Here is a 12007-nt window from a genome sequence, read left to right as displayed (position 1 = left end):
TTGATCATCGCCGCATTCGTTTGCATCCGCAAGAGAGGATATCCAGATGACCCTTGTTCCGTCCCCAAACCTCTCAAACCAATCCCACTGAGCTGACCGCATCCCGGTGGCAGGGCACCTCTTCTACCCCTCTAAGGGAAAACAAAAACAACTACAATGCTTCCGAGCTAACCATAGCGGGCTCAGGAGACTATTAGGATACACAAGCTTGTGTATGGCAGAACGGACGGGATGCCTTAATCTCTTGAGTCTATGGTCCCGTGTGAGAGCTACTCGCATACTAGAGTATATGCTATAGTCTCAATGCGGATCTCACATAGCAAGGTTTGATAGGGAGTCTGTCTTTAGTAACGATTCGATTTTTAATCAGCTATCTTTGACTGTTTTTTTCGCTTTATCAATGATATTATAGGGGAGTTGGCGGCAATATCTGATCTCTTGCATTTATAGTGCATTTAACAGTGACACAAGCCGGTAGAAGTAGAAGGTCCGCTCCATTTACGTCGCCTTATAATTATCTAAGAACTGCGCACACTCCGCATCATACGTTGATGCCTTCGAATACACGGGCTGCGGGTTATTGTTCAGGGACAGCTCGATCAATGTATTCTTGTTGGGGTTGTAGGCCGGCCAGCCAACTTGTTTGGTGAGCCCATGGACGGGGTCAGCTGCGAAGGCAGCGTAAGCCTTTTGGATGTGTCCCTTGGCCGTTGTCTGAGCGGCGACTTCGGGGAGGCCGCTGACGTCGGCGGAGGCGCCAAATATCATGTTTAGGTCCACACCATGGTAGGCGCCGCTGGTGGGGTAGAGTCTAGAAGGCGGTTAGTGTCTACTCTTCGTGGATATACTGCAGTATAAGGGACGAACCTAGTGTTGTCCCAGTCACCGTGGTGTCTATAACGCCACGTCGGGACACCGCTCGCAACACGCTGCGCGGCCTCAAGAGCAGTCGCGCAGGTGAAACTCTCGAGGTTGAAGTCGTCCCACACGGATTGGTTCAAAATCTTGCCCTGTCCGTACGCTGGTACCTTGTAGTACCCAGCCTCGTTGTGGTTGTTCCCAACCATGTATGGCTACAATCGTTAGCCCATTATTCAGGTCTCCGAAAGACATAACTTCGGCAAGGGAGTCTCCTCACAATCTTGGCCAAATTCCCAGCCTGTGCGCGCTCGTAGTAATCTGAGAAGACGAGCTTCTCATCAATCGTAGCCTGGAACGGTGACTGTGCGCGCGCCTGGCTCGTTCCTGGCGGTGCCGGGACTTTTGCAGCCGCAGCACGGATATCGTCCCAGTTCGCCTGGCGCATACATGCCATCGTATTTCCCTGCGCTCCACATCCGAGCTGGTCTGACACATTATACCAGTTCTGCGCCGCTAACTCGAGCGTATTAAGCGGGAAGCTGTAAGCGTTACCAGAGAGCGCGATAACGCCCGCGACAATGGGATCGCTCTTATAAGCGTAAGCCCAGAAGTCGACGGCGAGCCCCCCTGAAGACTGTCCGAAGATGGTGATCTTTGAGCAGTCGCCGTTAAAGGCGCCGATGTTGGAGTGGATCCATTCAACGGCTAGGCGCTGATCTTGCATGCCTAGGTTCTGGGACTCGCCAGGGGCGCCAGGGTAACCGAAGATGTTAAGGCGGAAATTCACGGTGACGACGACAACGTCCTCGGCGTCGGCGAGGTACTTGCCAGTAAAAAAAGGGGTGTCTGTGCCGCCAAACGCCCATCCTAGAATGTAGCATTAGCTTTAGAAAGCAGACAAAGACGAAGGAGACTCTCACTGCCTCCATGGAAGAACACCAGGACAGGCTTGTTCTTCTTCGCGGTGGATTTGCTCCACACATTCAGATGCAAACAATCCTCTCCCATCGGGTTCCCAAGAGTGTTTGCAAAGGCATTAATGATCTTCTGGAACTGCGGCGTGTGCTCTGGGTAGTCTACCGCCTTACCTCCTGTCTGCGGACAATCGCTACACGCTCATCAGCACATACCCTCAACCTACCGACATAAACGATTCCTTACCTCGACTAAAATCACTCAAGTCACCAAAAGTTCCCATTTAGTAGAATCTATTGGCCAAAATATCTCCCCCAACTCTCTCCGTAACTCTCTTCCCAGAAAAACTCACAAATTTATCCGCGACAAACACGTCACTCGACGCCACAGGTCCCAACTTCGCTGGTGGCGCAAACCTCAGCTCTCCGACCGGCGGCTTCGCAAACGGCACACCAAGAAACTCATGCACGCCCTCTGCCCCTGGCGCCTTATGTCCTGTAATACGCCCCCCGCTCGTCGTGACTGTGAGATCGAGCGTTGCTGCCGCTGCCACTGCCACCATGAATGAACGTACAAAGGAGGCCTTCATAATTGCCAACCGTAGGTGCAATTTCGGCGCTTATGGCTCACAAATGGCGAATTATGGAAAATAAGAGCAAAGCACCTAACCAAGCTATAATGGACAAACTCCGGAACTACAAAATTGACGCGAGTAACGCGAAATTGACACGAAAGTATTTCTTCGCCTCACCACCCTGTTAAACATGCGACTCATGCAGCTCACCCTCGCTTCGCCTCGCTCCACACTTATTCATTTGAGTCGACAATCTGATAGCTAAAATTCACCTCTCCTACCAGTTCCCTCACAGGGTCAACAATTCTTGAGAGCGAATCCGCCATACAGCTTTGTGCCAACTTGATAGCAGCCAGAGCTCGAAACCCCGGCTCATTCAGGTTATTAAATGTCATAATATCCGCCTTGTCGCCATGTATCTGCTGGGAGAGGTGAGAATCGGACGGCACGTCGAGATATGGCGGCAAAGGCCTTCCATTTTTGATGGAAGCAGAGAGAAGAATTAATAAGGACGTGGTTTTATGTGCTTCAGCGCTGGTTTCTGGCCTCGATTTTGCAAACTCGGAAAGCCAAACCGGGGAGGGCGACTCCCTGCGTGCAGCTATAAATGTTTCGGATGCGAAACTAATTACTGCAAGGTAGTTGATGATACTGCAATTTATTCGAGCATTAGATTCCGTCCCATCTATGTGGGGCGATGATAGTCCTTCATCGTATTACTTACTTTTGAACTTCATCAATAATCAACGTGTACATTTCCTTGGGAAATTCGCCTCCGAAGTTGGGACCCCAATCCATAAATGACAAGTTCCGTCTCATCGAATTCTGCAAAGCAAACTGCTTCTGTAGTAAATCCTGTCGTGACTTTTCAAGTCTCCGCCCTGGGCTGGAGGGAAGACTCATGTCGCCTTCCTTGTCCTGCAATCGATTGTCGACAGTAGACGTTGTTGAGTTGACGTAGTTGGCGAGAAGGAATAATGAAGTCCCCAAGTCTCTGCGAAGGACAGAAGCTTCCGTAATTGGCACAGGGAAGATAGTGAATATGTAGGCAACGATAACGCCACCTCCAACGGCGAGAAGCCGATAGGGGGCTAACAAGTATATCTCATAAAATGCCTGGCCCGTCGAAGTTGCTGCCTTTATACCCTCCACGCGGACCTGTAGTTCATACCCTGTATTTCAATTATCATCAGAGCTAATTCGCAAAGAATACAATGGCGTTAGATTTTCAGAAACGGAAAGCTGTGGTACATACCAACGATTAGTACGTGGGTGATTGCCCCTGAAGCAATAGCGACCAGAAATCTAGGGTACTTGACAAGGAAGTAAAAGTAGACCATAAGAAAAAGAAAGAGAAAAACGATAATTCCGGCCGTCTTCTGTCCAACAATATACCAGTTAATGAATGCCGCGACTGTTGCTAGCACGGTTGTGCCTAGATTTGTTATCAAGGCGAACACGGCGCTGCCAGTCGTTGGGTTCATCCCAAGGCAAATTATCACTATCCCCCATACCACTCGCTGTTCAATAAAAAACATGTGTGTTTGATGTAAGTATGCCATTATTGCGATACTCATCGACGCAATTGTCACTCGCGCGCCAAACTTGGAGGGATCAGATCCAAAGAATTTAGGTATAACTCTGAGTCGATCGCCAAACGCCTGCCAGGAGCCTTTGGGAGGTAGATGCTCGGGGTCTTTGGGAGTCTGGAGTGAGTGTCCAAGAGAGACTGTCTGGACATCGGCTCCCACGCCGCCGGTTTTGTAGATTCCTGGGTTCGAATCTTCGCCATCAATGAGCCCTTTTACCAACTTTGTCACGGTCTTGAGAGAAGGAAAGATGAATTGTCGTCTCTCCAATGTTCCGTCTGTAGCCCTTGACTCGGCACATCGAACGACGGCTAGGATCCTTTTTGAAATGGAGTACATAAGGTATTCCATATAAAATATAAGATGGATCCTCTCGGAAAATCGACTGTCTCTAGAACCTCCATGGCGGCCGTCCATTCCTTGGTCGGGGTTTGGCGGTAAATGGGCTCGCTCCTGGCTGTCCCGAAAAATACAACTAAGGCCCCTATCAGCAGCCCATGTTTTAAGATTTTCTGTCCGTTCTGCACGATAGCTGTCGATTGTTTTGTCCAGGTAGTCCCCAAAGCCAATATCGCCGGGATTTAGACCTTTTTCTATATCTTGGTTAAAACTGGCGCCTTCCCTTCCAGCACCATCCGTTGGTTTTTTAGGTTTCGATTTGGTTTTGTTAGGATTGGGAACAAATTTAAGCAAAATCAAAATGTGCAATATACTATCGTCAAGGACTTGCACAAAAGGCTTCAGTGACGCGTGTAAGGGTCTAATCAATTCCCTCCACTCAACACTCTCGCTTTCCCCCCTTCGCCAGGAACCTTGAGTCTGGGTAGGCGCAGCGGAGTCCAATTCTTCGGTCCACTCCGTATCCGTGCAAAACCTGTAGTTAAGCCGCTCCGATATGTCCGTAATTGTAGAAAACCCCACGATCGGGATAAGTATGTCCATGAAGAGTCTGTGCATTTCGTGAATATGATTGCTTTGGAAATGGCCAAATGCTATCTCTCGCTTTGCAAAGACGACGTCGTCTCGAAGTTTCCCTGCCAATGCAAGTAGAGCTGCCGAGGATGCTTTCAATGAAGAAGCTCTTTGATTGTATAAGCGCGTATTTTCAGATTCCTCGGTTTGGTTATCATCGGCATGATCCGTCTCCGACACACCCCCGGATGCCAATCTCGTATTTGGATGAGGGGCGCATTCCATTTGCGAATACTCCAATGCTTCAACAAATGCTACTTGTGACTTAAGTAATCCACGGCAGCTCTGAAGAAACCCAGCGGCCTCCCCGAAGAATACTTTTCTTGATGAAATCGGGAAGATGAGTAATGATACACCTGAACCAATAGCCTGGCCAGTCAAGAAGGAATAAAACAACTCTTTGGAAAATCTGAGGCTACTAGTTATTGTTGCCATTTGAGGTCCATATGTAAATCCAAGCAGAACAAAGATATTGTATCCCACGGCAGGAATACTAAACGCCGGTCGAGCTGCCCGTAGTGTATTTATCCCGAAGAGGTTGAACATTAAGAATATAGCGTTAACTGCTGCAGCAGACGAGTTATATCCAAGTGCAATATCCGGCAATGCCCCAGCTGGAGTCGTGTTCTGGCGTGCCTTGATGCCAGCATACTGGCCAAGCAAAACCATTGCCATCGCCAAACAAGTTAGTAGCTAAAAACGGATCAGTTCTTATCCATTATTCAAGGAAATTCTCTTTCAGTATTCCTTTATAAAACTAAAGACACACAACTGCGACTGGAACATGGTACTTACCACAGATATAGACATGTTCATCATGAATTTTCCCCGTGGAAGAATCGGAACAGCCAAGATAGAGACCACTATGATCAAATACCCAAAATTCACGTAGATTTCTGCAACAGATTTGCTCTGGTAAATAGCCGTTGCTATTAGGGGTGCCAGCGCTCCTTTGAATACTAAGGCCGCTACGGTTCTATCGATACCCAGTTTACTCCATGCTCTTTTGAATATGGAGGGCGCCGGGGTAGGATGAGAGTTGGTCTCATTGTTGACTAACGGCGTGGGTGAATTCCTCGAATCCAAACAAGCATTATTGTTAGCCCTGAGAGACCCTGGAGAAGATTCCAAGTTGATTCTCGGGTTGTTGTTGCGACCGTTATTATGCAATTCCGGTGTTGGCGAAGCCATTTCCAGGACACTGTTCACAAAATCGACCAAGTTGTCGACTTTGCAAATATTGCAGCAGCATTCACGTAATAACTTGATTCAACCTTGAATTTATTTATTCGTAGATAAAGTAACAGCTTATTCAGTTCGAGAATGAGCGAATATAGTCATAAATCACGAGTCGGAACATCCCGATTGGGTCAACACGTCATATCAGTAATCAAATGGGCGAGTGGAACGATTAATTACCACACCCCAATCATCGTGATTTAGGAGGCGGCAGGCGTCTTAGTAGTTACCTGAAGAACAAATTCATTCCTAGATGAATGAAAATAGTGTATAGTTAAAATAACCGCCTTTCCTTGCTTGTGAAGTATGAGAATCCTATCAGACCGTAGAGTGTACAAAACATGGTCAAAGGAGCATGGATAGCCTATTAGACTATTGAAAGACAATCAGCATGCAATTAGATTAAAAGTAGGTCAAATAATTCCTTTCCACGAGAGATAGCTATTTATGAGGGTAAGATATATGTAAATATAGGTAATCCGAACTATGAAGTCATTGGCCCATCTACATTTTCATACAAACAAATCCCCCAACCCAAACAGGCTCTATGGATACCATTCCAAGATGTTCTTCATATTATCGGCAACGGTTTCTTCCAAAGACTTCCATCCATCCTGGTGGCCCCATTTCTTCAGCAAAGCCAGAGGTTGGCTGAAATCAGTCGTCACAGCAAGTGGTGGATGGACAGGGAGATCATCCATAAATTTTCGTTGAGGATAGAGCCGCCGCACAATGGCAAGCACATCGTTCCAATTGCAGTTATCTCCCCATGCTTGGAGGCGTGCGCCATTAACCTCGGGATCCAGTGCCGCTGCAACGTGAAGCAGAGCAACGTCTTTGACATCAATATGTATTACTACAGTAACTGTTAGCTATAGAACTGCGGTTTCAACCTGTGGTTGCTGATTAGAAATAAGGGGGCCTACTTGATGGTATGTCGGCTAGGAAGCCGACATTTCCGTCGTATAATACCTTGAGATACGAATATGGGGTTTCAAGGTGCTTCTTATTAAGAGCTTCTCCCATAATAGTTGAGGGATCGACGGAATTGATGCTGAAGTTCGGGTTTTTCTCAGCAAGGAACTTCAAGACGGCCTTTTCAGCTTCAGTTTTACTTGCTTGATAGACATGCATACTGCGCGAAGAGTCGTAGGGTGGCGGAGCCCAGGCAAACTGTACGGCGGCCTCATTCCAGGTATCCCGCTCCACATGGACACTCTTCTCTGGGTCATAGAGCACAGCAGCTGCGATTGAGCCGGTATAGACGAATGCCTTGACCGACGGCTCCTTCAGAGCAGCGTCCAAGATGGAAGTAGCACCGGAAACTGTCTGAGGTATGACTTCGTTTGGATCCGGAGAGAAATTGACGATTGAAGCCGCATGGACAATGATAGACACCCCCTTTATCACAGCATCGAAGGCACCTGCGACAGCAAGATCGGGAACAACAACCAGCTCGAAGTCGCCAGTGTCTGCATAGGATTTGAAGACGTCTTGGATAAGCCAGGAGGACTTTTCAAGGTCTCGGATTGTTCCTCGAACTTTGTAACCCCGGTGAAGGAACTGCTGGGCGACATGTGATGCCACGAACCCATTTGCGCCTGTGACGAGGACCCAAGAGCCTCTAGGAATGTTTGTTGCGGGTTCAGTCATAGTAAATAATGATTGATTGCTTGGAATATGTATTTGAAGAAGCTGTCTTTGTTGTCCTTGTGCTTGGGACGATTTTATTTGGGGTCACTTTGAGGAGGGGCTTCATTCTTATAGAAGTCATGACTGGCCCAAGTACGCTTCCTCTTATGGCTCGCATTGTAGGTTCCGGAGCACAAATGGCCGTCTCTGACAAATTCAGGTTCTTTTCCGCTCCTTGATTTCCAATCCCCTCAAGTTGAATACCAGCGCTGGTTCTCGTTGTGTTCGATAGCTGGTGCGGTTCGTAGAAAAGGAGCCAACCCACCTTCATCCCAAAACGGAAGGAGGACGTCTTGGCATTTTCAACGCTGCCATTCTAGTGCCACGGAACTCGATCTGATCTGAGGTACTGACGAAATTAGAGCTTAGTTTGTGGAGTTGTGGAGATGCGTATTTTAGATATCTGGGTACATATGGATTAAAACTATGGTGCTATTTACTAACACATAAATTATATTTTTGAAGCCCCCCTAAACGATTACACTTCCTTGCTTTTACACACGGATATTGAAACAACTAGGACGTTGTATTTGACATTTTTACTTTAAATTACGTCGATTTATTTCCCAGAGAAACTTGCGGATGAGGCGCTCTAGAAAGCCATTTAAACCGAGCGTATGCATCCCGCCATTATGTTCTGTCATCTTACGTACGCCTTCCAAATGACATCTAGTCATAGAGATGTCGCCGATCCACAACTGGAGTTTCATAATCTCGTCAGCAGGTTCACCTTGGAAGAGCAAATGCTACATTCTCCTCACCTCGTCATATGCCATTAATAAGCCAATACCAACGGTCCCATCGCTAATCATCGATGATACCTCGGAAGATATTGCGTTCTGTAGAGCCTGTATGCAGTACAACTTATATTGGGTTGCTAGCTGCGAGTACTTGTGCTGTTGCTGCTGTTCTACAAGATGTCGGCAGGCGGCGAGAAAGACGCCACTCTGAGTACCAACATTAGTGAGTGCAAGCCGCACCCACTCCCCTGTCATCAAATTCACATACTTCCCTGAATCAACAAGCTTGTTGCACTTTAGGTCCATGTGTGGTATTACAACCCTTACGTCTATACTGGGTTAGATAGATCCAAAGCAGGCTGATTCTCTCATAACAGATCCAAAGCAGGCTGATTCTCTCACAACAATACCAATAAAGGCGGTGGCATGACTTACAATGATCTAGTAGGAAGTGTTCAACTGGTTTGAAGGCCCTCCCAAAACTATCAAAGGGGTCTTTCCGATCCGATGCCAACAGGCTCGTGGGACTAGGCAATATCGATTGCTCTATGACGATCATATCGCCGGGGATTGGCTGAACGCCGCTCGTAGTTATTATACTTCGGTCTTCGCAACTCTGGGTACCTTTCAGTGCTTCTTTAGCTTTGCTAACTTGGTATTCAATTGTACGGAGTCGTCTTGTTTTGGCATGAGCTATGCGAGCGGCGTGCGAGTTTGCTCGCCGCTGATCCTCCGCCGACGTAGCTTCTCCTTGACGAGATGTATTGATGAATTGGATTATCCCCAGCCCGCTCGACGCCATCATTAGATACTTTTTGTAGATGACAAAATTGAAGGAAGCTCTCGGAGTTGCCAGCAAATGGTGTCTGCGATTTCGGAGTTCAAAGGATAGAAGGGTCAGCTACGAACGACACATGGTTTCCTATGATATTAATTCGGTCTGATCATTATTTGAACAGAAAAGTGTAGCTTCTTATTGGACGCCATATCATTTAGCTATTTCCAACTTATAAAGCTTAATCGCCATATGTAAGCTTGAAGAATTTGTCAGCACTGGCACACCAGCTATTATTCATTTATGCCAAGACTTGCTCCTTCTGAATTAGGGATAGGTTCCTCCGAAACGGCGGAGTTGTAAGCATGGCCAGCACGTACTTATCAACACCGAACCCGAAACCGCTTGAGCATTGCAATTGCGAGGAGTAAGAGGATTTCGATAGAAATATTAAAAATATATTAAAAATATAGCTATGATCACTCCCACATGAAATATAACCTACAACTTCTCCATCTCCTTTAGGGCAAGCTTCTCCTTTTCATTTCTTGCATGGTTCTCCACGCCGACCTCTGACAAATCGACCTTCGCACGCCAGCCCATCCACCAGGGGCCGTCAAACAGCTCCTCCATTCTTTCCATTGGAATTCCCTTTGTTTCAGGGGCCCAAATACCAAGCAGGACGAATCCAACAGCGCAGACTATCGCCCAGAAAATATACGCGCCCCACACATCAAGACTCCCGAACATATTTGGCGTTACGCGCACCACGGCAAATTGGAAGAACCAGTGCAGCGCCATGTTTGTTGCGTAGCACACGCTGCGAATGCGCGTGGGGTATATTTCCGTGCCATAGAGGTACTGCACCGTGCAGAGACCGATTGACCACCCAACAGCGTAGATGAATACTGAGGCGATGGCTGCATCGGATGCTGACTTGTTGCCGGAGTCAGCGAAGATGGACATGTATATTGACATGTAGATGTGGGTGATGCATTGAAGTCCGAGGCCAGTAAGCATGCATCGGCGACGTCCAAATACATCAACAAGACCCCAGGTAAAGACAAGTGTAAACACAAGCTTCACAATGCCGTATGCGCCCGAAGTAATCAGAGAGGTATTGGTTCCAACTACGCCTGCGTAGGTGAAAATCTAAATTAATTGTTAGTACATATCAGACATGGAGACGTTAAATCGTACCTCGGGAATATAATAAGTGATCCCGTTTCCTCCGCTCCACTGTGCAACAGTCTGCATAGCAGCGCCCAGTAAGAATCGTTTGCGATAAGTCGATATCGTAGCAATCTCTTTTAAAATTGTCCATATTGGGACTCCATCAAGGTTTTGCTCTCTCAACTGTATTTGCTGCTGGATTTCTTCATACTCCAACGACAGAGCAGGGTCGCTCTTGTCAGAGTGGCGGAGACGTTCAAGAACCGCAAGAGCCTCCTGGCCACGGTCTTTTGATGCTAGCCATCGAGGCGTATCGGACAAGAAGAACGAACATATGAAGGCAATTCCAACGGGAATAAGCGGTATAGCCTGGACAAGGCGATATTGAGCAGCACCGACGGGCATAGTGGCGTTCACAGCATAATTAATGAAGAAGCCTGGTTATAGTTAGTGCTGTTGTCTTAGCATCACGCTTCGGGTACACCTACCAATCGACAGGAATGTGAGAAGCAGCACCATATACATGCTGACAATCATTCCTCTGGTCTTTGCAGGAGCAATCTCAGAGAGATAAAGGGGTGCAACGACAGTAAGTCCTCCGGACCCCAACCCGCCCCAAATTCTTGCAAATAGCATGAAGCCAACAATACCAGATGAAAAGACCTGCATGAAGATACCGCTAGCCCATAGCACAACAAACAGTTGCCAGCATCGTAATCGACCCAGTCTATCGGTGAGAGCAAGGGCGATTAACGAGCCGAACGCCGCACCAAGGACGCCAAACGATGATATGTTGGCTTTGCGGTCTGCGAGGCCTGATGGGTCGTTTTTCCAGAGCGAGGCTGCTAGCCCATAATCATTCTTGAATGAATTCAATCCAACAGAGGCACTGAACCCTCCTTCGTCGTATCCTATATAATACAGTTAGTGGTTGTAGTGGCAAAGATTCGGGATGCGGTTACCTTTCGGAATACTTCCTGACGCAATCACCAGAATGGTGAATACATAGTACGGATTGATGTCAAACATGGCGCCTCGGTAAATAAGCAGCAATGTGAAACGAATGTGCCAAAAATGTAATAGCAAAAGTTGGGGAAGCAACCCCAGCTTTATTCAACTGTTAGATGTGGGGTAGTTGTGACCCAACGTTCATTGCGGATTTTGCGGGGGGCGTAAAACGTGAACTTCGCGTGGTATCCGTTATATATTCCCGATTTCGGCACCAGAGTGAAGTTGCCCAGAAATGCTAACCTGACGCCAGCAGTGTATGCTCTACCATGAGGCTGACAGGAGAGAAGTTGGGAGATGAAGTCTCGCCTCGGAAGTTGACCGAGACCGTGCACGCGTTGTACAAACCCCACAAGTCCACGCTCTCGGTCAACTTCCGATGGCAAACGAGGCGGCAAACGACTGCCGACTTCAACACTTACAGACCTAGCAAAATCGTATTTTTGCCCACAACGTGGCTAGTGGTATC

The 12007-nt window shown here is 47.5% G+C and overlaps 5 protein-coding genes across 5 annotated transcripts; all 5 read right to left on the bottom strand.

Annotated features, from left to right (window-relative positions):
- Window positions 1-9: 9 nt before the first annotated feature.
- On the bottom strand, window positions 10-3471 carry VE01_05364 (uncharacterized protein). The gene is made up of 7 exons (XM_059463695.1): window positions 3075-3471; window positions 2129-3001; window positions 2023-2027; window positions 1782-1969; window positions 1139-1728; window positions 868-1073; window positions 10-811 (listed from the first exon to the last, which is right to left on the bottom strand). Exons 2-7 carry the CDS (start codon window positions 2363-2365, stop codon window positions 499-501), a joined length of 1539 nt encoding a protein of 512 aa, XP_059319702.1. The 5' UTR covers window positions 2366-3001; window positions 3075-3471; the 3' UTR covers window positions 10-498.
- On the bottom strand, window positions 2584-6197 carry VE01_05363 (uncharacterized protein; the record flags this gene model as incomplete). Its single annotated transcript, XM_018274827.2, has 4 exons — window positions 5707-6197; window positions 3606-5604; window positions 3075-3522; window positions 2584-3001 (listed from the first exon to the last, which is right to left on the bottom strand). The coding sequence occupies exons 1-4, from the start codon at window positions 6100-6102 to the stop codon at window positions 2584-2586; spliced, it is 3261 nt and encodes a 1086-aa protein (XP_018130328.1). The 5' UTR covers window positions 6103-6197.
- A 365-nt stretch (window positions 6198-6562) lies between these two features.
- Window positions 6563-7803, bottom strand: VE01_05362 (uncharacterized protein; the record flags this gene model as incomplete). Its single annotated transcript, XM_018274826.2, has 2 exons — window positions 6563-7006; window positions 7077-7803. The coding sequence occupies 2 exons, from the start codon at window positions 7801-7803 to the stop codon at window positions 6696-6698; spliced, it is 1038 nt and encodes a 345-aa protein (XP_018130329.1). The 3' UTR covers window positions 6563-6695.
- Window positions 7804-8307: 504 nt separating this feature from the next.
- On the bottom strand, window positions 8308-9610 carry VE01_10784 (uncharacterized protein). Its single transcript, XM_059464235.1, has 3 exons — window positions 9018-9610; window positions 8604-8911; window positions 8308-8540 (listed from the first exon to the last, which is right to left on the bottom strand). Exons 1-3 carry the CDS (start codon window positions 9385-9387, stop codon window positions 8382-8384), a joined length of 837 nt encoding a protein of 278 aa, XP_059320218.1. The 5' UTR covers window positions 9388-9610; the 3' UTR covers window positions 8308-8381.
- Window positions 9611-9790: 180 nt separating this feature from the next.
- Window positions 9791-11894, bottom strand: VE01_05361 (uncharacterized protein). The gene is made up of 4 exons (XM_018274825.2): window positions 11493-11894; window positions 11019-11441; window positions 10558-10967; window positions 9791-10509 (listed from the first exon to the last, which is right to left on the bottom strand). Exons 1-4 carry the CDS (start codon window positions 11557-11559, stop codon window positions 9859-9861), a joined length of 1551 nt encoding a protein of 516 aa, XP_018130330.1. The 5' UTR covers window positions 11560-11894; the 3' UTR covers window positions 9791-9858.
- Between the last annotated feature and the right edge of the window lie 113 nt (window positions 11895-12007).

The sequence above is a fragment of the Pseudogymnoascus verrucosus genome (genome assembly GCF_001662655.1).
Source record: "Pseudogymnoascus verrucosus strain UAMH 10579 unplaced genomic scaffold scaffold_22, whole genome shotgun sequence".
Classification (NCBI taxonomy): domain Eukaryota; kingdom Fungi; phylum Ascomycota; class Leotiomycetes; order Thelebolales; family Thelebolaceae; genus Pseudogymnoascus; species Pseudogymnoascus verrucosus.
Note: the sequence above shows the minus strand (reverse complement) of the source record. Positions and strands in the feature narration are given on the sequence as shown.

What these genes read in the sequence shown, in the direction of transcription:
- VE01_05364 (XM_059463695.1), bottom strand. Translation starts at nt 2,365, where the DNA reads ATGAAGGCCTCCTTTGTACGTTCATTCATGGTGGCAGTGGCAGCGGCA. An exon ending in CTGGGAATTTGGCCAAGATT is followed by an intron (nt 1,074 to 1,138) that starts GTGAGGAGACTC and finishes TAACGATTGTAG; the next exon opens with CCATACATGGTTGGGAACAA. An exon ending in GGTGACTGGGACAACACTAG is followed by an intron (nt 812 to 867) that starts GTTCGTCCCTTA and finishes ACCGCCTTCTAG; the next exon opens with ACTCTACCCCACCAGCGGCG.
- VE01_10784 (XM_059464235.1), bottom strand. Translation starts at nt 9,387, where the DNA reads ATGATGGCGTCGAGCGGGCTGGGGATAATCCAATTCATCAATACATCT. An exon ending in ACACTTCCTACTAGATCATT is followed by an intron (nt 8,912 to 9,017) that starts GTAAGTCATGCC and finishes AACCCAGTATAG; the next exon opens with ACGTAAGGGTTGTAATACCA. An exon ending in TATTAATGGCATATGACGAG is followed by an intron (nt 8,541 to 8,603) that starts GTGAGGAGAATG and finishes ATGAAACTCCAG; the next exon opens with TTGTGGATCGGCGACATCTC.
- VE01_05361 (XM_018274825.2), bottom strand. Translation starts at nt 11,559, where the DNA reads ATGTTTGACATCAATCCGTACTATGTATTCACCATTCTGGTGATTGCG. An exon ending in GTCAGGAAGTATTCCGAAAG is followed by an intron (nt 11,442 to 11,492) that starts GTAACCGCATCC and finishes TGTATTATATAG; the next exon opens with GATACGACGAAGGAGGGTTC. An exon ending in TCTCACATTCCTGTCGATTG is followed by an intron (nt 10,968 to 11,018) that starts GTAGGTGTACCC and finishes AACTATAACCAG; the next exon opens with GCTTCTTCATTAATTATGCT.